General features: G+C 35.2%; 4 protein-coding genes across 5 annotated transcripts; 2 read left to right on the forward strand and 2 right to left on the reverse strand.

Annotated features, from left to right (window-relative positions):
- Nucleotides 1-4,370: 4,370 nt before the first annotated feature.
- On the reverse strand, nt 4,371-7,056 carry LOC147297145 (Transketolase family protein). The gene is made up of 4 exons (XM_086229913.1): nt 6,754-7,056; nt 6,558-6,661; nt 6,393-6,436; nt 4,371-5,572 (listed from the first exon to the last, which is right to left on the reverse strand). Exons 1-4 carry the CDS (start codon nt 6,854-6,856, stop codon nt 4,600-4,602), a joined length of 1,224 nt encoding a protein of 407 aa, XP_086086039.1. The 5' UTR covers nt 6,857-7,056; the 3' UTR covers nt 4,371-4,599.
- A 388-nt stretch (nt 7,057-7,444) lies between these two features.
- On the forward strand, nt 7,445-10,269 carry LOC147297146 (DUF1365 family protein). Its single transcript, XM_086254473.1, has 5 exons — nt 7,445-7,749; nt 7,847-7,946; nt 8,047-8,139; nt 8,696-8,896; nt 9,775-10,269. The coding sequence occupies exons 1-5, from the start codon at nt 7,445-7,447 to the stop codon at nt 10,006-10,008; spliced, it is 933 nt and encodes a 310-aa protein (XP_086110599.1). The 3' UTR covers nt 10,009-10,269.
- A 6,354-nt stretch (nt 10,270-16,623) lies between these two features.
- JAZ8 (jasmonate-zim-domain protein 8) lies at nt 16,624-18,003 on the forward strand. Its single transcript, XM_086254046.1, has 2 exons — nt 16,624-16,856; nt 17,498-18,003. The coding sequence occupies exons 1-2, from the start codon at nt 16,659-16,661 to the stop codon at nt 17,744-17,746; spliced, it is 447 nt and encodes a 148-aa protein (XP_086110172.1). The 5' UTR covers nt 16,624-16,658; the 3' UTR covers nt 17,747-18,003.
- Nucleotides 18,004-19,889: 1,886 nt separating this feature from the next.
- Nucleotides 19,890-24,143, reverse strand: GOX3 (Aldolase-type TIM barrel family protein). 2 transcript variants are annotated; one of them, XM_086235540.1, is made up of 12 exons: nt 23,850-24,143; nt 22,954-23,126; nt 22,726-22,850; nt 22,448-22,494; nt 22,179-22,256; nt 21,617-21,741; nt 21,385-21,451; nt 21,216-21,278; nt 21,061-21,130; nt 20,845-20,945; nt 20,518-20,622; nt 19,890-20,230 (listed from the first exon to the last, which is right to left on the reverse strand). In XM_086235540.1, exons 2-12 carry the CDS (start codon nt 23,088-23,090, stop codon nt 20,045-20,047), a joined length of 1,104 nt encoding a protein of 367 aa, XP_086091666.1. In that variant the 5' UTR covers nt 23,091-23,126; nt 23,850-24,143; the 3' UTR covers nt 19,890-20,044. The 2 variants fall into 2 exon arrangements, with proteins under 2 accessions (XP_086091666.1, XP_086091658.1); XM_086235532.1 differs by having other exon boundaries at nt 23,899-24,142.

The following is a 24,143-nucleotide window of genomic DNA, read 5'->3' on the forward strand; positions in this document are numbered from 1 at the left end:
TTACAAGCTGGCAACTAGGCCACGTATACCAAGAGTTCAGGAGAGATCGAGAGAGGATTTAATTAATAAACGCCAATGTTTTTTTCTCAGAAAAAAAAAAGAAAAAGAAAAAGAAAATGATGACAATATGAAGTTAGTTTGGCCCTTGGACCAAAAATGTGTGCCCCTTGAAGAGCAGTAGAGACTGCTCTTCAATGGAGGGCGTGATGAGCCAGGCAACAGATCATGAGAAGTTTTCAGTTATAACATATAATGTATGTATACATCGTCATCACCATCTGTGTCCTAAAATGAGGAACTAATGGCCGGATAGAGAACACAACATTATGTTGTGCATGAGGTCATACCCATTCTGTAGTACACGTGCGCACAGCTCTAGTGCACAGGTGGGTCTTCTGTTGCCACGCTTTCAATAAGCACGTGAACATGATCAACAAATTATTCAAACAATATTAATTGCCCTGTTTATATATATTTGCTCGATTATGGCACACCGACGTGATATATATTATCAAAATTTTAAACAATACTTTAATTAAAAGTTGTTATTATAATTTGAGTGAGTTGATGATACTACGTCATGGTATTATATATGGATACAGTTACATACAAATTTTATTTGTTTTAAGAAGATTATGAAAAAAATATAATTATAAAAAAAATAGTTTTAGATGGAGATCGAGAGTGGTTTAAAATTATAATTAGGCTTAAGTTTTTTAAAAAAATAGTTTTTAAATGGAGACCGGAGGTGTTTTAAAATTTATAAGAAAATTTTTTTAATTCATAATAATTTATAAAAAAATCTTTTTAATTAATAATAAAGTTATTTTAATTTATAAAAAGATCATTTAATTCATAATAAAGTTATTTCCCGATTTGAAGGATATTTCCCCTCCTAGAGCGTAGAGTGGACTTTATAAAGGCTGCATGTTAGGTTTTAACTTTGAAATTTTGGGTGGAGTCCAAAATCTTGGAGTTAAAATCTAACATAGAGCCGTTAAAGAAAAAAAATAAAATGACTTAATTAAAAACCCTAAATCAATACCAGTCTTAGTCTAAGAAAGACTCCTAAATTAAATAGACTAAACTGTAAGTCTCCCTTCCTAAGATCATTTAGAGTTCCAGCCCTATACACATTAATTAGAATTTAGTGATTAGCTCAAGTTGGCTAAGACTATATGAGTAATTTCTAAAGAGGGTAGTGCTCTCTTATTAATATATATAATATATGCTATGTTGATAAATTGTTAATTTTTAATGAATTTATCATATGATCAAATAAAAATCTATCTAATTAATAGCATTATAACATGTCGATCAAGTTTATTTGCAACATAACACATTTTGGTAAAATCATATGTTAAGACTATCCGACAAAAAGTTGTGCGGGAAGCTAGAGTATGCTTAATACATAGGAGCACAATGAGCATTGATTAGTGAGACCGGACATAAATTGGCAAGCAACAACAAATGGCAATGCATGTTCCAGCAATGAGAAGGTGTACAATGCCCCAACAATGTTGGGGGATGAAGTAGGATCAAACAAAGGAGTGCCATACGTTACATGCAGTCTCTGCAGATAGCATGTTTCATACATATATATATATATATATATATGTGTGTGTGTGTGTGTGTGTGTGTGTGTAAGACAGACAGAAATAGCAAATTATCAATTTTGCTGTCCCAATTCTCTCACACCCACAAGCATAAATATCAATGGGGCACCCACTAGGGCCCCTCATTTATCCAATAATCCCAAAGAGAAATTAATTAAAGGTGGTGACTGGTGACATTGCTCTGAATTAGACGCAATCACATTGCTTTCCGGACATCAGTAGCTCCCTCCATTAGTCCATTTATATCCCAATTGCAATCTGGGCCACTCTATCATCTGCATATATATAAGAGCATAATGCTGAAGTTATGCAGCTACATGACAGATAGCATGGCCCCCATACAGCATGCTGAGCCCAAATGAAACATGTCATGAATATATAGGGTCATTTTCATAGAAGGGGTCAAGGTCTCTTGCTCCCATTGGCCTCCTGATCAATGCTTCACTGTGTACGGAATTAATATACACTATTATGCCTCTTAGGTACATGCATATCCCAATATTCACAACATGACTATCCAAAAGTCCACCTCGTATGTACCCACAATACAGAATATAATTAGTTCTTGGTTCCTTTGTAATGGCAAACACATATTATTCTCAAATATCACCCAGTTTTTGGCAGAGGACCCTCAGTAATGTACCCTTAAATATAAGGGCAGCAGGCAAAGAAAAACTAACTAATAATGCAGGGCAATTACAAGCTAGGTGGAAAGCATAAGATATTAAGAATAATTAAGCAGATCCTAGAATTAATAAACATCACTGAAAATGCCAAAAACATTGAAAAAGAACGTATCACACCAGATGTGTACTGATTAATGCCAAAAAAGTTTGGTGTAAAAGAGAACATATCATATCCCAATATCTAATGCCAACCCACCACATTCCAAATTGATTCCTCCTCCACATGGTTGTAATTAAATGCACATTTAAGCGGCTTCATGTGTGAAAAACAGCCATATACTGAACTAGGGGACAAAAGAAAACATTTTGGCCCCAAAAAATGCTTGCCATCCATCATATTTATGCTGATGTTCATGCATATGGTTCATTGTTCCCTTGATCTACTAGGCAGGACATGCAATTAATTTAATAAGCAAAGAATATGATACTAGTGCCTATAGACTCTGTGCTAGCAGTAGCAGGTAGCATAGCACAGCATGCCCATGTTCATGTGTATTTCAGTCGCAAGCCAAGTCACAAGTTTAATGAGGAGTGGGGACATGTTTAAGCATGTTTTATAAGGATCAAAATAATCTGCAGGGCTGAAGTGTTTGCCAATTGTTCTGTATGAGAAACAAGCACTCCCCACTCCTTATTGTCTCTCTAAGTGCATACCAGGACAAGTCCAATATATTAGTACCACTAATTTTGGTTTATTGCATCATTAGATGAATGTAGTTAGACAGGAAAACCAAGTACGATTTTTTTAGGAAACAGACAGAGGTTTTTTTTTTCTCCATTTTTCTATGCATCTTTACACTGCATAACTAAATTACCCTTGAGATTGATGAAGACAGTGGCATCTACAAACAAATTAATAGGTAGCAGTATCAATAATCTACTCCAAAAAGGTCACGAGGCATTACAATATGGCATATTATAAAGAGCAATGTACTGTCATCTTAGGCAGCTTCGATTTGTTTCCAACCATTCCACATGTTTAACCAAAAAAAACCATTCCACATGGGTAGATTTTGTTGCAGATTTCGGAAGCAATAAAATAACAACAATTTCTGGAAGGATCCCTTTCCTGGATTTTGGGCATGAATATCCACATGAGTAGAATCCACTTGGCAATTGGCATCTTAAGATAAAAATTCACACACATGCACACCAAAAACATTATCACTGACAAGTTAACACATCTGAAATAAGATGTGTGAGATAGAAAAAGAGAAATACATGACCATGAAAAAAAAGAGGGATGGTTTGGTTGGCCTCTGCAGCCTTAGAACTTGAGGCAATCTACCAACCTGATCGATGTGATCACCATTTCTTATATTGTTATGGTAGGATACATCCACCAAACTCATATCTATACAGCAACAACTGCTATGATTATAAGAGCTAGGCAATAGAGAGCTGTGATAGCCAGGGGAGCTTAGCTTAGTGATTGAAGTCATAGGGACAGCATCCTCAGGGCAGGGTAGGCATGCAAATATGCAATGCTGTTTTGCTTGAAGGTTACACCAACTTCAGCTGACATGAGAGGAAGGAGGCTTATCACTTCATGCGGCCCAGTGTCGATCAGCACATGTGGAAGTCAAATTACAGCAACAAATCAGCCATCAGGCCATACATAGCAGGCCTATTGGTTGGCCTATCTAACCCAATTGGCTCAGAATTAAAGTCGACTATGACCTCCTCAACTCTACCAAGGCCCTTGAGGCCTTTATAGCTTTATTTTTTTTTGTTGGTAATAACTAATAAGAGGCCTTTATAGCTGTTAGAAAAACAAGAATGCAAATAACTTAGTCCCAAAGACATATAGGCTATAGCCTCCTATTTGCCAGTTTCCTCCACTGCCCTCCCACTTGAGTTGCCCCAATCTCCTCAAGTCTCCACCATCTTAGAATGCACCTTTTAAGGCAGTTTTATGTGTTTGGGTTATGATTTGAGTTTCTGTATAATCATCCTAAGGAGAATGTTAGCTGTGGGAGCTAAAATCTCGCCCAGGATTGCACCATGGATGGAGCTACACCAGAATCCGGTATCAATAAATCATACATAATCAATATAACGATTATCAGACTCAATTTTGCAAATATCAATTAATAGGCCGGAAAAGGTTGGCTATTGCATAGGTCAAACATATGATCTTACATGCCATTCAATGAAAAAAAACAAACCAACCTTGGACCACTTTTAACAGATGCAAGTTTAACAACACAAAACTGCTAACAAAATCTCAACTTAAATGGTGATTATAAAATAAAGCTAGAAAAGCTGCTTAGAAATAAGACTTCATGCTGCTGCAATTACTGGCAGAGCTGCTCAACTGCCATCACAATCTGGGCTGGTTGAACAATAGTACATTCCTCCAATGTTCCAGCATATGGAGTTGGCACGTCCTGTGAAGACAAACATACAATTGGGGCATCTAAATAATCATGGAAGTTCTCAGTGATAGCTGCTGTCAAACTAGCACCAATTCCTCCAGTCCGCATGCACTCCTCCACAATCAACACACGATGTGTCTTTTTCACTGAATTCCCGATCGTGTGAAGATCAAATGGTTTCAATGACCTGATATCAATCACTTCAGGATCATACCCCTTGTTCACCAAAGTTTTGGCAGCCTGCATCACATGATACCTCATCCGAGAATATGTCAATATAGTGACATGCTCTCCAGGCCTAACCATCTCAGCTTCCTCAAGGGAACACACATATTCTTCGTCTGGAATTCTCTCCTTCAGGTTGTACAGCAACACATGCTCAAAAAGTATCACTGGGTTATCACTTCGAATGGCAGCTTTCATCAAACCTTTTGCGTTGTAAGGGGTTGAGCATGCAACCATTTGGATCCCAGGGATTGACTGAAAATATGACTCAAGGCGCTGTGAGTGCTCTGCCCCAAGTTGCCTACCCACTCCACCAGGTCCACGAATAACTATTGGTATTTTAAACTGACCCCCAGAAGTGTAATGGAGCATACCACAGTTGTTGGAGATCTGGTTAAAAGCTAGAAGGAGGAATCCCATGTTCATACCCTCAACAATTGGTCTGAGACCAGTCATGGCAGCTCCAATACCCATACCTGTAAAGGAGTTCTCAGCAATAGGAGTATCAAGAACCCTGAGATCCCCATACTTATCAGCCAGGCCTTTAGTCACCTTGTACGATCCTCCATAGTGGCCCACATCTTCACCCATGACACATACAGTGGGATCCCTAGCCATCTCTTCGTCCAATCCTTCTTGTAAGGCCTCAAAAAGCAGAAGTTCATGCCTAAGGAAAGAACTCATATCTTGTTAATTTCATCATCAATGAGTGTCAAAGTAATATCAATAAGGCAATAGCTAACACCAAAAGCCAAAACAAGATATATATTATGATGCTGTAGATGATGTTCTATTTGGCCATATAACTTCACTTCAGCTATAAACTGCAGGATATGGTGATGACACGGGAGATAAAGATTCATGCAGTAATGCATAGGATCATATTCGTTTGAAAGGGATTAAAAAAAATTAAGACAGTAAACTCAAAAGCATCAATACAATAAATTTCAATGCAAAGGATACGTCAACCTAAGAGGCAACATCTAGCATGAGTTGAAATTATGCATCCTTCTATCTAAATAAAGAAACTATGAGGTTAGAATATTGAACAGTATACTAAACTCCAAAAACATATACACTAATACGAGTCGTGTCAGGCATCAATATCAAGAATTACAGGTTTTCACAGCTTATGCACAGTAGAAACTGTAATTATCATCTTACCTTGTACAGACCCTGTTTTTGCAATCACTTCAATTTTGCTTAAAAAAAATGTCCATGGTATACACACCAACTTAAATCTTACAATCCGTTCAGTTTTACTAAAACAATTTCAGACATTGCATTGGAAATAACAGTCATCTAAATGCTAGCTTAAAAATCCACTAAACCAAAGATTCTTAAATCCTCACTAAAAATTGAGTTACAAGTGTTGGATGATGTGATGCATGAGAAGTGAGAACCCAATTTAGCCAAAAACAAAAGCTTAAAAAATAAGCAAAACGGTAAAAACTTCATTTTGCAATCTAAAAAACAGAAAAACATACCCGGGTTTCGATGCCGTCGAAGCTGCAGGGCTATCAGCTTTTGTCTATAAAAAAAAACAAAACCCAAAATCAAAATCAGAACTCAATGCATTAGAAATGACAAATTCAACATAATTTCAAATCAATAAAAATCCAAAATTAAAACATGAAAGGAGTATGATTAACTGCAAGAGCATTGGTGATCAACTGATCAGCACGACGAGCTCTGGCATTCAGACCCGGGTTGACCCGGGCATCGGATCTAACCACAAAGAAGCTCGCTTTCCTCCCTGAATCAAATCAAAGAATAACTAATTAAATAAATAAATTGAAAGTGAAATTGAAAAGCATCGAATTGAAGGCAAAGAGGAGTGGTGCAGACCTGGGAGCGATCTGCGAGATTGGATGTGGAGTTTCCTTGAATTGGAAGAGGAGACCGAAAAGGCGGCCGAAGCAGCTCCGAAGCACTGAGAAACAGTCGCCATTTGATCTCAATTCTCGAACCCGAAATCAAATTCCAAGCAACCAATTCGATGAAAATGGAGCTCAGAGACGTCGACGAAGAAAAATTGGAGCGCGAGACCAAGTTTATACGATAATTTGGGCGGAGAGATTGAGAAATGGGTCTGGTGGCGATTTAATTGAGACTTGTAATCACTAATCACAGACAGTCCCGCTTAGTTTTCATCGCCTCCATCCACAGTTCTGATCTCCTACTTTCGTATAGTACAGTGGAGTTGTAGGACGCAGGCCACGTAAGGAAGAAAGGGGGTCAAAATTACGGAATTAGGCCTACGTGGTTTAGACAGGGTTACGTGGAGGGTTGTCATTCGTGGAGTTGAATGTATGGAGAAGATTATTAAAGCTTCCCGTTGCAGCTGTCTCTGTGTGATACATCCGTTGGTGACCTAAGCTCAACCAACCGAACAAGCAGCTCGTTGATGTCACGTGCAGCTCACGAGGAACTTTAATGGAGGCCTGAGACCGAAAATTTCGGATTCGGGTCGAGTTTGTTTCCGACAACCCGGCCCGAAGAAGGAAATAAAAAGAAAAAAGAAAAGAAGAGGCGGACAATGGAGCTTCTCTATCTGGTGTGCTCTATCCTCTCCACCTTCCTCACTTCGCTCACTCTCTCCCTCCTCCTCCCAATTCGCACGCTCCTCCGCCGCCTGTGCTCCTCACGCGCCGACTCTTCGTCCTCCTGCGTATCCCTCTACGAAGGTACTGTCTGGCACGAACGACGCCGGCCCGTCCACCACTCTTTCCGCTACGCCGTACGCTACGCGCTGATTGACCTGGACGACGCGCCGCAACAACCGCTCCCTAACCACCTGTCCGCCGACGAGGCTAGGCGCATTGCCGGCACCGGTGGTCGAACGTAATTAATGATTCGCTTATCACAATATCAGTGTTTTTGTTTTTGGTTTAGTCTGTGTTCGAATCGTAATGTGTTTGCTGAAATTGGTATTGAACAGTTTGCTTTTGACAATACCTCAAAGTGTGGGATATGAGCAGAACCCATTGAGCTTGTACTACTGCTATGATGACCAGCTTTTGAAAAAGTGCATAGCTGAGGTTTGTTATTCATTCACTTTGCTGCATAGTCATGTTGTATTAATTAGATTTAGATGCCAATGAGGCTGACCCAACTGCTGATTTGTATCGGGTTTTATAGGTAACCAACACACCATGGGGAGAAAGAGTGTCATTCGTTTTCAACCCAAGCTCTGATTTGGTGGCAAAATCATTGCATGTCAGTCCTTTGATGGTAAGTTTAAGTAATTGCTATGCTTAATTACTTAATTAGTGTTTCACAAGTCTTGTAGCTAATGAAATTCTCTGTTTTGAAATTGAATTCGTCTACAACTTTTGTTATAGTTTTTAATGTGTCCCAAAGTTTAGGTGCATCTGAGACTTTAGAAAAGCATTGGTATGTATGGCTGAATATCATACCAACATTGTAATGCAGCAAACAGTAGACAAAAATCTTTTAGGGGCTACATTGAAGATTTAAAGAAGATTCTCTCTATCTTGTGGCCGAATAAGTGGGAAAATGTGGTATGCATTTTTGTACCTGGATGTTTAAGGGAAGCTAGGAGGGTTTTGTGGACAATGCTCTTCAAAATAGAGTTTGTAATTCCTGGCTTCTGCTATATGTTTCCATGTTGGTACTTTGTCAAACTGTAGTGATCAACCATTTTAATTAAGAACTACTGAATTGTCATGCATTTCTTATGGGTTGTATGCTTTATTCATTATGCAAATATCAAACTAATCCAAAATGCAATACGATCTTTTGAGTAACTGTTTAAAGATAATTTCAGGATATGCATGGGGATTGGAGTATCAGAGCAAATGCTCCTGATGATAATCTGTTCGTTTCAATTTCCGTTCAACACCCTAAGCTTGGTAACTACTTCACAGCTACCCTAAAAGCCAAAAGGGTATCCTCAACAAATGTGTCTGATCATGCACTGTTTTTCTGGTTGATGCCACATAAGGTTGCAGTGTGGATATATTGGCATGTAAGGATAACTGCTTTATTTCGTCTTGGCTGCACTCTAGATCTTAGCATCAACTGAATCAAAGAAATTTAATTTTTGGTTTAAAAAAAAAAAAACTTTGGTGAGAAATTAAAGAGAAATTGAACCTTCTCAATCTCACAACCCCTACTACCAGCCCCAAGGCCCAATCTGTGCAATGAAACCTTATACAACATTGGAGCTCAAAAGAGATTTCTTGTGTTTGCTTTTTTGCATATTGTGCTTACATGTTAAAATTATAGAATCAGATTTATACTTGGTATATAAGAATTGGAGTTGGTTAATTTAGTTAATTTTCATTGCATGATTTACTTTTGATATTTAATGATAATTGATATGATTGGAATGTTTATTTGTTGGGTGGTTGAGTCTTAGAATTAAAATTAAAATTAGCATATGAAATTTAACAAAGAAACCTGCTGAAAGCATCCTCTAGGTTTAGAGTTTCTTTAACTACCTCACCTTTACTAAAGCATAATTCTGACCTGGCCTCATGCACAACTTCTAATATGAGCCTCATTAACTGGTAGTAAAATGCTTTGCCTCCACTCTTGATAAAAATAAAAATAAAAGTAATGTCTGCAACATTTTATTCAAATCATTTCCTAATTCTTCGTAGCTCTTATACTCCATGGTAACTACACTTGGGTAATTTTTTTTGTTACTTCATGATTTAATTTTACTCTTCCAAGTTGAGGTTATGTCAAGAGTGTTTACATAGTTTTAATGATTGAAAAACATATGCCCTCTCCTTCTTGCAAAAGATACACATTAAGATGCATTGTCTACGTGAGTCTATAGTTGGTAAGCTTCACCTTTGAACCTGACTGTTGTTTTTTCTTTTACCATTTCTTTCCCAGGCCTTTAAACTGTGGTGGAAAAATGTGGCATTTGTCCAGCACCCAAGGTACACCAACCCTGCATATAGGGAGGAAACTTTGGTACGTGATCAAAAACTTCAATGCTGTCAGGCTTTTGGATTGGACAAAGATAAACATCTGCAACTTGAAGGAAGCGGTCAAGGATCTATGGCTAACAACAAAAGTGAGGCTCGATTTTTCAAATGGAGAGATGCTAAGTGGCCTTGGTCTTGACTTCGAATTGTAGGGCACTAGAACCTTGTGCTGTCATCTATGCTAAGATGGGTAGTAGCACTATCATTATTTGTTCCTATCTGTTTCTGTTGACATCTCTGAAGTTTGTAATTCTATGCATTTCGGGCCTTGCAGTGAGCAAGCCCATTGAAAATATATGTATGTATATGATCTTTAATTCTATATTGATTGAAGGATTGTAACCCTTTAACAACTTTTCCTATTTATAAAAACTGCAACTATTAGTGATTTATTCTTATACTTTCTTTTGTTTTAAGAACCAGACCATTTCAAAGCTCAATTTCTTAGTTAAAAACACTTTTAACTTAAATATTAATATAATACAATCAGCTCATGTATAATTAAACATTAGTTAGAATAAATAATCAAGTATACAATTAAATCAACGCAAAGGATTTTTCTTTTTATCTCTAGGGAGGAGATTCAAATAAAGTGAAGAAAATTACTAGGTAAAGGTCTATCAAATCAACAAAGAAGATTAAAGTGACAGCACGATTTGTTTTTATAATGATATAACGTTGATCATCATCCATGTTCAACAATTACAATAATGTTAATTTAATGTTATCACTCACAACATGATAACCCCCAAAATTGCATTACGCCATAGACCAAAACCTTAAATTGCTACACATGGTCTTAAAAGTGTGGGTGCATCATTCAGTGAATGATGGGGTTATGTGGGCTTTAGTTTGTCTTAAAATATTTGATGATTGCAACTTATAATTTTTATTAAGTAAACTTAAAGTTCTATGAAACTTCTAAAAATACATCTATTCAATGTTTAAGGAAAAGAAAATTCGTGCTTTGCTCCCTCTGTTTTTTCAGGCTTGTTAGGTTGCCAAGAGTGTTTGAACTTCTCTTTTCCATTAATAAATTATTCCATTTTCGTGTAAGGTTGGCTTACATTTAGGGGGGGGGTTGTGGGTTCAGAAGTTTAGAGCACACAAATGAAGAAAGAATAAGACTAAATGAAAATTAGAGACTAGTCTTATTTTATAGATCAAATTTGATTCATTGCCTATGATATCTATAGGTCAAATTATTTTGAATCACCACAAGTAGGAATAACATGGACTTGTCTGAGCTTCCAATTAAGGTCATTTAAAACTCCTTAATCATTATGCCATTTGGCCATTTAGTTTTCTATCATGCTGCTATGTGTCTAAATGTCTAATCATATCAAGATCAGTTCACAAATGAAGAGATGTGGGGAAAGGCACATTAGAATTAGCTCACACATGAAAAAAAATAATTATGCAAGACAGTGGCCAAATGAGGGCCGGCCTTTAAGGTAGGTTAATAAGGCAATTACTTCGGACACCCAAATATTTAGAGTGCTAAATTTTATAAACCCCTTGTATATATATTTGATAACTTCTTAAGTACTTATCAAAAAATAAAATAAAATTAGGTTAATGTACATGAATGGTTGAAGACCCAAAATCCCAAGGTGCATCATGTTGCCAACACTATGCATACTAAATTGCCAATAGAATATATAGTTTAAGGTATTTTTAGAATATTTGAGGGTAAGACATAATTTCAAAAATTAAAAGTAATTACTGTAAGTAGAATGTAGATGTTAGAAAAACTGAAAAAGTACCAAACTTTTCTGGATATTCTAGTCAACTTTACGGACACATATAATATGTAAACACATTTTTAATGTGTATTAGAATATAGATATTTGAATTTCCCAATCTGGGGATATTGTCATACCATATAAATAAACTATTAATTAATCATTACCTTTATTCCAAATATTCATCATTGATCTGAGTCATGCATGTCTCATGCCGTACAAACCGGTGCCAAACCATGACAATTGAATCCCACAAAATATCATTTTCTTTACAATTTAATTTGTATGTATTATTAATGTATAACTTTTTATGAAAAAAAAAGAGTTTTCACATTTTTCATGGGAAATCTGTGTAGCTTCACATTTCAGACGATGTACACAGAGACTAATATGATGATGCCACGTGGATGGTTTCGTGAAGATCCGCAATCTCTATCATGTAAGCCCTATAAAGTTATAAACAGCACCCACGAGGCCACGAGGGATGCCCAGTCATGTTTCAGCGGCACTCAAATTCATTGAGGTGTTGATCACGTGCATAAAAACATAAGAAAAATAACAAGTGGTGTTCTTAAATCTTAATTCCTATGATAGAAACAAAAGGTTGATGATTAATTCCATGGTTGATGGTTGGCCACCGAATTAATTGAAATCTAAACCGCCACCAAATCAGGGTCTTGTCTCCAAACCCACCAGCCAAACAGGGTTGTTTGGTTCACGGGAAAAAAATAAAAAACTTTTCCATCTTTAAAGGTATATGCCCATTACAAAATTAATTTCCTTAAGAGTATTTAGAAAAATAACATGTTTTAAAATTTAAATTATATCGAGTTCGTGTCATAGTCGGAACTCAATCTAGATATAAATTTTCTTTGGTCAACATGTAAATTGAGATGAGTATGCGAGATCTCAATCAAATCTTGATCATTTCAAGACTAAACAAGTTCTTACTAATGAACTTATATAGAACGAATTATCTTTTGAAATTATTTATATGGAGATTCAGTGTTTCACATAACATGTATTTTAGTTGTCCTAATAATTTGTAGAATAATATTCTTTTGCCTAATAGTCTATGAACATAAACTATTTATATTACTAAATTATAAATCTCGATCACATATTTATTTAAGAGTTAACTTCATAATTTATTTTAAAAAGTGAATCTAATAATTATCTAAATTAATTCACCAATTCTATATTATCAGACTTGAAAAGAGAGCATTCCTGTTGCTATATAAAAGCTTAATTTTATAAATAAATAAAAAATTTCGTACTAATAATTTCTTACCTGCAATACTGCTTTTTCAATAGACCAATTAAAGTTGCTTAAGCACAAAATGGATAATAATAGGGTCATTTCAGTGAATCAGCACTACAGAAGTGGGTACTCCTCGTCAATATGATCACGCTGAGAATATTTTCTTTTGAGTAACAATTTTCTGCCAACAACTTTATGACATTGTGCAATTCCAATGGATAATGCAAGTAGTAGTAGCCCATATGTTTTTGGTTTTTGTGTTTTTCAACTCTTTAAGAGAAGTACCGTTTGAGATTGCGGTGGAAGACCCAAAAGCTGCTGTGGATGACAGTTCTCAATCACTTAAAGCAGTTTTGGTGTTTGGTAAAAAAATTAAAAAAAAATTTTTCCTACAATTCTCAACTCCCCACAACAAAAACAAAAAGCAGGTTTCTAGGTGCTTTTGAAAGCTGTAGTGAATCACAGCAACAATGAATATTTTATTTTACCCATAATATCTTAATTGATTTCTATATTTTTTAATTTGTTTATTTTAAATTAAAAAATATGTTCATTGTTAGTTATATTTTATATTGTGATAATTAATTATAATATTTTATTTGCACGATTAAAATTATAATATACCTAAAAAAATAATACACATACTTATTTAATAATGTTGTTCTTAGAAAAATTAATGCTAATAAAAATTTGTAGCCAAAATTTAAAAAACAAGTAAATAACATTTTATTTTTACCAAACAAATAACTGAAAAACACTTTTAACATCATGTCTATTTTAATAATTATACACAGTCACAGTCACAGCACTTTTACATTAACATTTACCAAACACTTTGATACTGTTTTTTGCACTCACAACACTTTTGAAAACATACTTTACCAAATACTCAGCTGCTTTACTTTACAGCTGACTTTACTTCACAGTTGTTTTACCTCACAACTGTTTTTTCACACAGCAATACCAAACTGACCCTTAACCCACTTGGCCAAAAAAAAAAAAAAGAGAAGTACTTAACCCATATGCCTAAAACAGACAAAAGAAAATTAAAGTGAGTTTGACTCCTCTTATTTTCATGATGGGAAAGTGTGACATATATAATTCATGGCCAAAAACGTGCTCTTATTTTGGGCATCACGATCTTTATATATGTATTGGAAATTTGGGAACACAACCACCCTATCATAATAGTGCCACAAGGTTGACGAAAGGAACGAAAAATATTGAGCATATAAAAAATTATATAATTTTAGCTAGGGTGTATAAAGTAATGAATATATATTTATGGTGCGTATATATATGGGGTGTATATATAGCAAAATTATAGAATATAAAAAATAAGTACTACTCAATTAGAATATATATACAAATGATTTGTTGAAAAGCAAAATCAGAATATTTGTAAATAATCACCAGATGCGTCTTTGTAATATATATACTAATCCTCGTAAATGTGCTTTGTAAAATTATACTTTTTGGCTTTGTTTTTTTCATATAAAAAAAGAAAAAGAAAAGTTTGTTTCAAAACTAATATAATATTGTTTCATGTGCCAAGTATATAGTTAAAATAAGACAATATGTTATATATTAAGAGAATGCCATTATATTCTTATATAAAAAAAAACTAAAGCAGAAAATGAGAATGTCTATGTATGAATAGCACCTATAACATTCTAAATTAAGTCTAAACGGATGAGTTGAACTCAAGCGGCATCAAAATGTAATGAAAAAATTAAAATCTTTAAAATAAAAAATTATTATGTGTAACTATAACACTACGTGACATAATGACGTGGTGTAATTAATCTACTTAAATTGTAATACGTATACAATTATTAATTTCTAAAAGCATAAACCCTAAAAAATATTCTTAAATTCGTACACATATTATGTTTTAAGTGGATTAGTAACACCACGTCATCATACCACGTAATGTTATAGTCACATACAATAATTTTTCCTTCTAAAGACCACTTAGTAGATTGTTCTTTTGTTTTTAAATTTTATTTTTTATCTTTTGATTTAACATATTATGTTTTTTATAAATTTGTGCTATCCAAAGGTACATGTTGGGTTCTAAAACATTTAACCATAAGACTTTGGCTTTATATATACATAAAATGATTTTAAAGTCCAGTCTACAACTCTACAACCCTTAAAGGCACATTGGGTGTTGTATAGTGTTGATTACCACTGTCTGATAGTAACTCTGTATCGATAGCCACTTTTCAACAACGACTTTGCAACGACAAAGATAACAATGAATCGTGTGATTCCATAAAGGTATATTTTGTGTTTTATGCTTTTTTGACATGTTTATGCAAGAAAAGAATAAAAGATTTATATAAGTTGCATTTTTTTTTTTGTCCGATGGTGTTGCAAAGTGAGAATAGTCATTGTTCAACAACGACTATAAATAATTGTCATTATTACACAATGACAATACTCTAGAAGCGGAAAAAAAAAAAAGAACAATACTTAGGTCATCCCTTGGGGGTACCTCAATGTCACACCACCCCCCAAATTTTGATTTTGGCAATATCGGCACATAATCGGAACCATTCATTTTTTAGATAACATATTAAAGATCATCTCTGCAAAAAATCAAATCAATCGGAAATCATTTAATCATATAACTGTTGTCAATTAAATAGAAAAAATAGACGGTTTTCAATTAAAGAGTGATTTTTTTACCAAACCGTTGATTTTTTATATTTAATTGACAACAGTTATATAACCAAATGATTTCTGATTGATTTGATTTTTTGCAGAAATGATATTTAATATGTTATTTAAAAAGTGAACGGTTCCGATTATGCGTTGACATTGCCGAAATTAGAATTTAAGGGAATGGGGTGACCTTGAGGTACTCCCAAAAGGTAACCCAAGTATTGTTAAAAAAAAATGGTGCGCATTGGGCTATGAGCGCATCAAATTTTTTGACGTGGTTTTACCCAAGTGTACCAGATTACAACCGGTTTTTTGATAATGAGCCTTAAAAAAACCTATTTTTCATTTTGAGCTTAAAAAAAAAAAAAAAAAAAAAAAAACCCTTAGCCTATTGATATTGAATTATTGATTGTCCCCACCTCTAATCTATCTAGACACTTATGGACTGTCAAAAATCGTCCGTAATTAATCGGGCACCTAACTCTTGCATTTCCATTTTTCTCCCCTGTACTGGTTGTCTTATGCTTCTGGCCATATATTGTCGCCAAAAAAGAAAAAAATAAAAGAAAGGGTAAATTGGTAATAAAGATGTTGGCACGTGCGTGCCGACTGCAAGCAAGTGCGTGAATATGAAAATGAAAGCAGTGATAAAATGCAGAGAATGAGAATTAGAAATAAATAAAAAAACGGCAGAATTAATTAAGGAAAATAAATGAGAGATGGCAGGCTGGCAGCTAGCTGACAGCAGTTTTTTGGGGGCGCGTGGGGCGTGGTGGTGATAGAAATAGGCAAATAGGAGGTGAAAAGCTCAAAATTAAAATCGTTTTCCACGTGCTTTTCAATGTCTTGGCTCCATCGGCACTGGCTACTGCTAGATTGGCAAATAGGGATACTTTTGTGCGTGCGTTACGTGTTCGAATTAGCTGTTTTTCTAAATCACGTTCACGTGGGTCCCCCAACACACAGATATGTCGACCTTTTTTATATGAATTGGGCATATGTTATAAATACATAAAACCCAACCCATTTCCATTTATAATTGTACTACCTCTTCTCTTGTCTTCACCACATCAAAATATCCTTGTTTCTCTCTTCTCCAACTCAACAGTCAAGATGAGGAGAAACTGCAATTTGGAACTTCGCCTTCATCATCCTTCAGCTGCCGATTCCGGTGGCTTGCATCACCTCCGCCACGGCCACCGCCGCCACGGCCCCATGCAAGAATCTGGTGCTGGAACCCCGCAACAACCTCAGCATCTCACCATTTTTTATAATGGAACGATGTGCGTTTGCGATGTTACAGAGCTTCAGGTATGCATATGTGTTTCTTTAAATCTTCTTATATTTGTTTATCTTCTTTTTTTCGTTATTATCTTATTGCTTTCTTACCCAAAAGTTAGCATGCATATATGTATGAGAAGAAGAATTTTTGAGTCATTTTTGTGCATATATACACGTCAATATTTCCCTAGCTAGCAACTTAATTAAGGTATATATAAGTACACATTTTTTTAATTTTTTGGTTGGTAAAGTGGGTCTGGTTTTAATATATACTTTTCTTGGCGGCCAGACCAACCCACCCAGATTCAAATTAAGCACATTGTGTGTGACTCACAATTTCATGGATTATTAATGATCAAGCTAGATTTGAATGATACATAGTCTTACACAGATCAGAATGTTTATATATGCACTTAAATTTTGACCTGATCAACCCACAAAATATGCATTCGATCAATTCAATTCTATCGCAAGAAATATGCATATTGATTAGTGGACACCAAACGTACTATAAATTTAAATTACTTGCAACTTTCCTAAAATGAAATATTAATTGATTACTAATTAGAGCATATATAACACATGCATGTTTCTCGATCCATAGGCATGTTATTAGAAATGGTAATTGATTTTTGCTCTCTCTCTAATCCTCTTTTGTTATAATATTGCAGGCTAGAGCTATTCTGTTTGTTGCAAGCAGATCAGAAATGGAGGAAAGAATAAAGACACCATTAACTCTAAGCCCAAGTACTGAAAGCGGGTTCGGGTTGGAACCATGTTCACCAAGTACTACTCTGCAGTCTCAGTCACCGTTGTGTAGCCCGGTAGCTGCTGGTCTATCCATGAAGAGGTCACTACAAAGGTTCCTCCAGAAGAGAAAGTATCGGATCCAAGCAACATCTCCCTACAATTTTCACTAGCTAGAAGAAGCCATGCCATTAATTATTAAAATTAATCGCAATTTTATTTTATTTGTTTTTGTGAGAGAGTCAGAGAGTGAAAGTAGGAATTAAGATTTGTAAGAGATCGATCGATGTTCAACACAATGTCTAGCTAGGAATCCTTAATTAAATTTACCAAAATGAGATATTATGCTGCTTGTAAATTAGTTAATTAAGCACTCAAAATCATTTGGGGAATATCATATATATATATATGCATGTCTTGATTGATTTAAGATCTTGTTGTCACATGTTATTTTGCTATGGGATCGATTTTGTCACACAACTCATTTTCTTAGAGGACGATGATAATTGACATGACTGATCGACTAATTCCTATGGTTTATATTTCCTTTATACTGTATCTGTCTATGAAAATTAGATAATCAATTAATAGGTATATTAATTAACATATTATGAATTTGATGAAATGCATGACTCTAGCACGTACTATTAGCAATTGTTGATAAGAAAATATTATGATTTCCCCAAAATCCTTCATGATTTTCCCAATCCAAGGAAGCGCGCGTGCATGCAATCACCTGGCTTAATTTACATGGTTCAATAATTTCAATGATTAATGACCGTATATTAAATATTTTCTTTTATTGCCTGTCGCGGGCAATGCTTAGCATTTATGCTAATTAAATTAGTTAGCATGCCGTCTTTCTTATAATAAAAAAAAAAAAAAAAATTGTCAGCAAAAATTGTGAAAAAAAGCATATCGTTTAATGTGAATTTCATTCTTTGTCAATAGTTTATGTTAAAAATAGGTATTTTAGGTAATCTCATTTTTAGTCTATCATTAATTAAATAGTCTTTTTTCTTTTTTCTCAAAGGAATATATGTTCAACTCTTTGATTTGGTTAATTAGTCGAGTGTTTGGATATGTACCATTTTTTAGCCCATGAGGCTAAAAAATTGAAAATGGGTGTATGCATGTCTGTTCTGTCATACGAAATTGCTTGGTAATTTCTGGGAAAGATACTCTGATTTTCAGTTTTCACTCATATATATTTGAGACTTAATTAATTGATTAATGGTATTGAAACTCAATATCATTCCAAATGACCACGTTGGCTGCTTTTCGCAGTTGCCTCTAGAAAAGTGCATGCATGGGATACGAATAGGGTAGGAAGATTCCCTTAAGTTACATGGTAAAGGGGTTAGAAAATAATGGAAGCATCAGTGCAAGAAACGCCAGGGGAACAGAACAGGTTTGTCATCTCTGGCTATTTCCTAGCATTAATATAAGAAAAGCTGAAAATGACACCAGAATTTGGAATATTTCAAAAGGTTTGCAATTTCTTGACTGATAAGTTAAAGAAAAGTGTTGCAATTTTTTGTCATACTTTGATGTCAAATTGTTGAACATTAAATGAACAAATCACTTTATGTGAATAGATCGGTGAAACGTTTTAAATGTTTTTGATGGTTTTAAATTTTTAATCTTGCTGCTTAATGTCCAATGGTTAATGAGGTGATATGACATGACTGGTTGGACACTTGGACTTGGACCAACTCTGTTTTGTTTGATTTTTCGTGTCCTCTCATTAAGCATTGCTTATTTGCTTCATTTTGAAACCTTTCTGGTCCAACATTTTGGCTATCCACTCAGGGCAAACTTATGTGAAACCTTTCGGCCTATTATTTCTTTCCTTATTCCACATAACAATATAATAGTGGCTTTTTGTTAATTTTGGTATAAGCTTCATCATTATACCAAAAAGGAAACGAAAATAGAGGATAAAGTAATAAATTGCTAGTAGTGTCTGCCTACTGTCTGGTTAGTCTGGGTTGTTCGGGCTTTGGCCCGCTATTTTACCAAAAAAAAAAAAAACAAAGGTAATAAATTGCTAGTAGGAATTTAAGGGTGTCTTGTCCACCCGGATTGTTTTCTTCAAATATGGTATTTGCCAACTATTATTTTATAGTCCAGTTGTCTAAGAAAGATGGTCTCTCCAATAAGGTCTAGAGTCTCTAGAAATTGTTGTCTTACCACATATTCAATCAAGAATCAACCTAATCAACGGTCTAAATTCAGTCAAATATTACCATATTATTTAGCATACAACAAGAGAATATTTGCGTTTATATATTATATATAAAGAGAAAGAGAGAATGCGTGCTATATTGAAGCCATTTATTGATACCACTGATTCCCATTATGAAATTGAAGTTCTCCAATATATTTTCTGAACCATGAGTTCAAGTCTTGAAAAATTTATGACAGTCGACCAAATGAATGCACAAGAAGAATTGTTGCCACCATGTGTCTTATAATCTAGGCGCAATACGAGGAGGATCCCATTCAGTGACAATGTGGTTTCGGGTGATCTCCTTCAGCGAACGGCAACCACTTAATGCCATGGTTAGCTCAAACTCATCACGAAGCATTTGAAGCACTTTCCTCACACCAGCCTCACCATCAGCAGCTAATGAGTACAACACTGGTCTACCAATCTGAAATTTTGGAACATGGGGAATATAAAATGAATTAGTACTTGCTAATAAGCAAAGGACAGTAATGGGGTCATAGTCAAGTTCATGTTCTTCAAAATTCAGGTTTAATCACAAGTAGATTAGGACTCGTAAGCTAATATTCTGTGGAAATTGGGTATCATTTGAAATTCATTGCTTTAGTATAGAAACCAGAGGCAGGTGATAGAATGGATCACAGTAGGTCATTATCAGTTGCAGTATCTTATTTCTGCTATAACTATTAAGTAACATATATATGCTTTACTCACAAATACACCCGATGCTCCAAGAGCCAAAGCTTTGAAAACATCCGTTCCTCGCCTCACTCCACCATCCATAAAAACAGGAATTTGGCCGTGTGCAGCTTTGACGACCTATAAGCCATTTCAACAAAACCATAATCTTAGAATATACAAGCTATATATGGTTCTGCACACCCAAGAAAGTCCCTACAAGTGTTCCTAAGATAGGGGCAAAACCCAAAATCAAGATAAGGAAACACCTTAGCACCGTTTATTAGTCATTCAACAATCTCAGGACACTTAGAAGCAATATATAGGTCAATAAAATAAGGAATAAAAATGAAGCATACGTACCTCTTCCAAAACAGTAATAGTTGCAGGGACATAATCAAGTTGGCGAGCTCCATGGTTAGAGACGATGATTCCTGCAGCTCCATATTGTATGGCTAGTCGCGCTGCAATGGTAGCACATGTATGGTGAGTTCTATTTGTCATAAACTATCAATAAATAGATCAAGCTGGGAAGTTAGTTTTCTATTGGGATGTGGAGTCAGGGATATGTTCACTTACTATCCTCAGCAGTGAGTACACCCTTTACAAGAATTGGTAAAGGGGTGATTGTCTGAAGCCATTTCACATCCTGTGCATGTGGCCAAGAGAATCTTTTGAATTTCTTACTTCAGATTTCTGGTTCAAATGATATTATATTGAAGCAACCATCTTACCTTCCAGCTGAGAGACTGGTCAGTTTGTCCAGCAACATATGATGCTAGTCCAGAACCATTGGTCTGCAATTGCACCGCCAAAATGGTCAAGGAAGGAAATAGATATGTTAAAAATTACCTATGGAAATTTGTTATTTGTTTGATAATGAAAGACAGAGGGGTCACCCACCTTATCCATCTTTCCGAGATCCAAATCCTCAAAGTTTTTCAATGTCAAATTTGGTGGCAAAGTAAATCTGTTGAAGAACCACCAAACAGCTATAGGACCTCATTACAAAAAATGAATTTATAGAAGATAGTAAACATTAAAATGAGATCTGATTGTGCAATGAAACAACCTAACATCTTTCTAGTAACTATTTTGCTTTATTTCCAAATGTCATTCTTCAATGAATGCTCACCTGTTCTTGATATCAGCCTCCCTTCGCCCAAGCCTTGGAGTGTCCACAGTAAGGGCTATTGCCTTGAAACCAGCCCTCTCAGCTCTTCTGACAAGTTGTACAACAATATTCCTGTCTTTGTACACCTGAACAATAAGCACAGCAATCATTGACAAGGTTAAAATGAGAACCTTGAAAGGTTAATATATTTTTTAGGCCTTACATTAAAATTTTAATAAAATATGATATCGAACTTGAAAATTAGAAAGCCTTGTAGGGTGCCATCTCCTTAAAAGGACCACTCAATTGGCAGCTAAAGAACTCACTTAAACTTTAAAGTCACCATGAAACTGTTAGGAGAGTCTGTCAGAGGAACAATTTTAGTACATTCATTTGTAGGAAACAAAATAGCTTCTAGCAAGTTATGTGTATACAGTTTTGCCCTGAATTCCCAAGAATTTATCTCAGCACCAAAGCTCAAGATCAAAGAGGCATGTTAAAACAGTGAATTTAGCCAAAACAAAAAAGAGAAGAACAGAAAATAAAGTAGCAGAAAAAGGTGCGGGATGAATTTTAAACTCACATAGAGTTGGAAAAAGCGAATGCCAGGTCCCGTTGATGCAACCTCTTCGACGCTTGAAGTAGACCAAGAGGACAGTGTCTATAACAACCAATATTGCATATAAAAGTTGAATAAGGAAGACATTTAGATTATTGATGCAACAATAATGACAAGCCACAGAGAAAGGCTGTGTCAACTATATTGCACTTCAAGCCAACACTTAAAACGAACCATGATAGAAAAAGAAAAGTTCAATTTTAGAAGAATTGAGAAGATGGAACAAAGCAAACCATAATTGTATCAGCTGCAGATGCTGCTCTTGCTGTTGCATACTCTCCTGAATGAGAATTACAAGATTACATTTAGCCATCTCTACTTTATAGACAAAACTTGACAAAAAGAAAGCTTCAAAAATCAATTAAAGTTTAACAAGATGCTGAGTATGATTCAATTCAAACTGTTGTTTAAGTTAAATGTTTTCATGCAACTTAAATAAATGTCACAGAAAAATATAAAAAAAACATTAAGAATGCCCTTTCAGAAGAAGGGGATTATTATACAGTTATACCTTCAGGGTGAGCCATCTTCTGCATGGCTGTAGGAGCAATCATGATGGGCATTGAAATGTTGAAGCCCAAAACAGTTGTTCTCAAGTCTATCTTGCTTACATCAATAAGAATACGAGGTCTAAACCTATTTTATTGGGAAAAAAGAGTACAATTTGAGGAAAGAAATCAAACCCAAAAAACCCGAAAAAAATAAATAAATTTTGAGCAATAGCAACAGAAGGGCTTACAAAATTCTGGAAAAGGCACGTTCGTTCTCCTTAAGAGTCCACTGGTCCTCTGCACCAGATGCATAGTAGTCATAGACCATCTTTGGCAATTTCTCCTTTGCAATTTTCTCATACTCAGAAACATTGGTTATCTCCATCTCTGCAACTGTTTGTTATGCTACCCCCAGAATATTCTGAAAGAGCGTTAAGTAAGTGATGGGAAATCACTTGAATCTTATGTTATGTTAGATTCTTTCAAATTTAGAGAATCAAAATAAGTGATATGGAAATTCTGATCAAGACTTGCAGGAATTGTGTAGCAAAAGTGGAATCCTAATCTTTAAGCGCATGGTCATAGAAATATGGAAAACTGTGAATGAAAAAAGTAAAAGAGGATGCGAAAAGCGTTATGCCTAATGGGACCTAGAGAAATCCATCATTTGTTGTTCCTGAAAAGCTCAATGCAGAAAACAACAAACACCACGAAAAAGAAGGGTTTTGAAGTCCCACACAAGTACAACCATGAATAGATCCTTCAGGGGATGTGAGCCCCACTTTAAATTGAACTTCTAAACACTCTTTGGCTATCTTAAATTGAACTTATCACAACCTGAAGGTCCTGCATTGAGTTTGAATAAATCTAACCATAATCCTATTAATCCATCAAAGCAAACACACTATGGGATTGAAAATACCAAATTATGTTACACTCATATCTCGAATTCTGCTATGACACTAGAGAAAAAAAAAAACTGGAACAGAGCTCAGCAACGACTCGTGCACAATGAAATGAGAAAAGCCCATTTGATATAACAGGAAGAAAAGATTTCATTTTCACAATATTATACATGATTTTGATCAAACCCCATGTCAAAATTAATCATAAAATTTAAACTTTAGCATCGAAGAGTGCAAACCCAAGTGCAAGAAGATGAAGCTGCATGAATTGTGAAGCAAAGAACACACCTTGCGGCTCTCCTCCACTAAGAGAGAATGAAAGGAGGAAACAGAGAGGAGTCTGAAGAGAAAATGAAAGAGAATGAATTCTCAACTCTCACAGTGATGCTGATACAAACAAACAAAGACAGTGAAAGGCTAAAATATTAAAGAATGAAGGGTAAAGACAAAAATGGTAAGCATCAGACGAGAGGGAAAGAGACGTGAGTGGATTGGTTTTTCAAGGTGAGCATAAGAGACGAATCTGTTTCTTG

The sequence above is a fragment of the Dryas octopetala genome, chromosome 1 (genome assembly GCF_963921425.1).
Source record: "Dryas octopetala chromosome 1, drDryOcto1.1, whole genome shotgun sequence".
Classification (NCBI taxonomy): Eukaryota; Viridiplantae; Streptophyta; class Magnoliopsida; order Rosales; family Rosaceae; genus Dryas; species Dryas octopetala.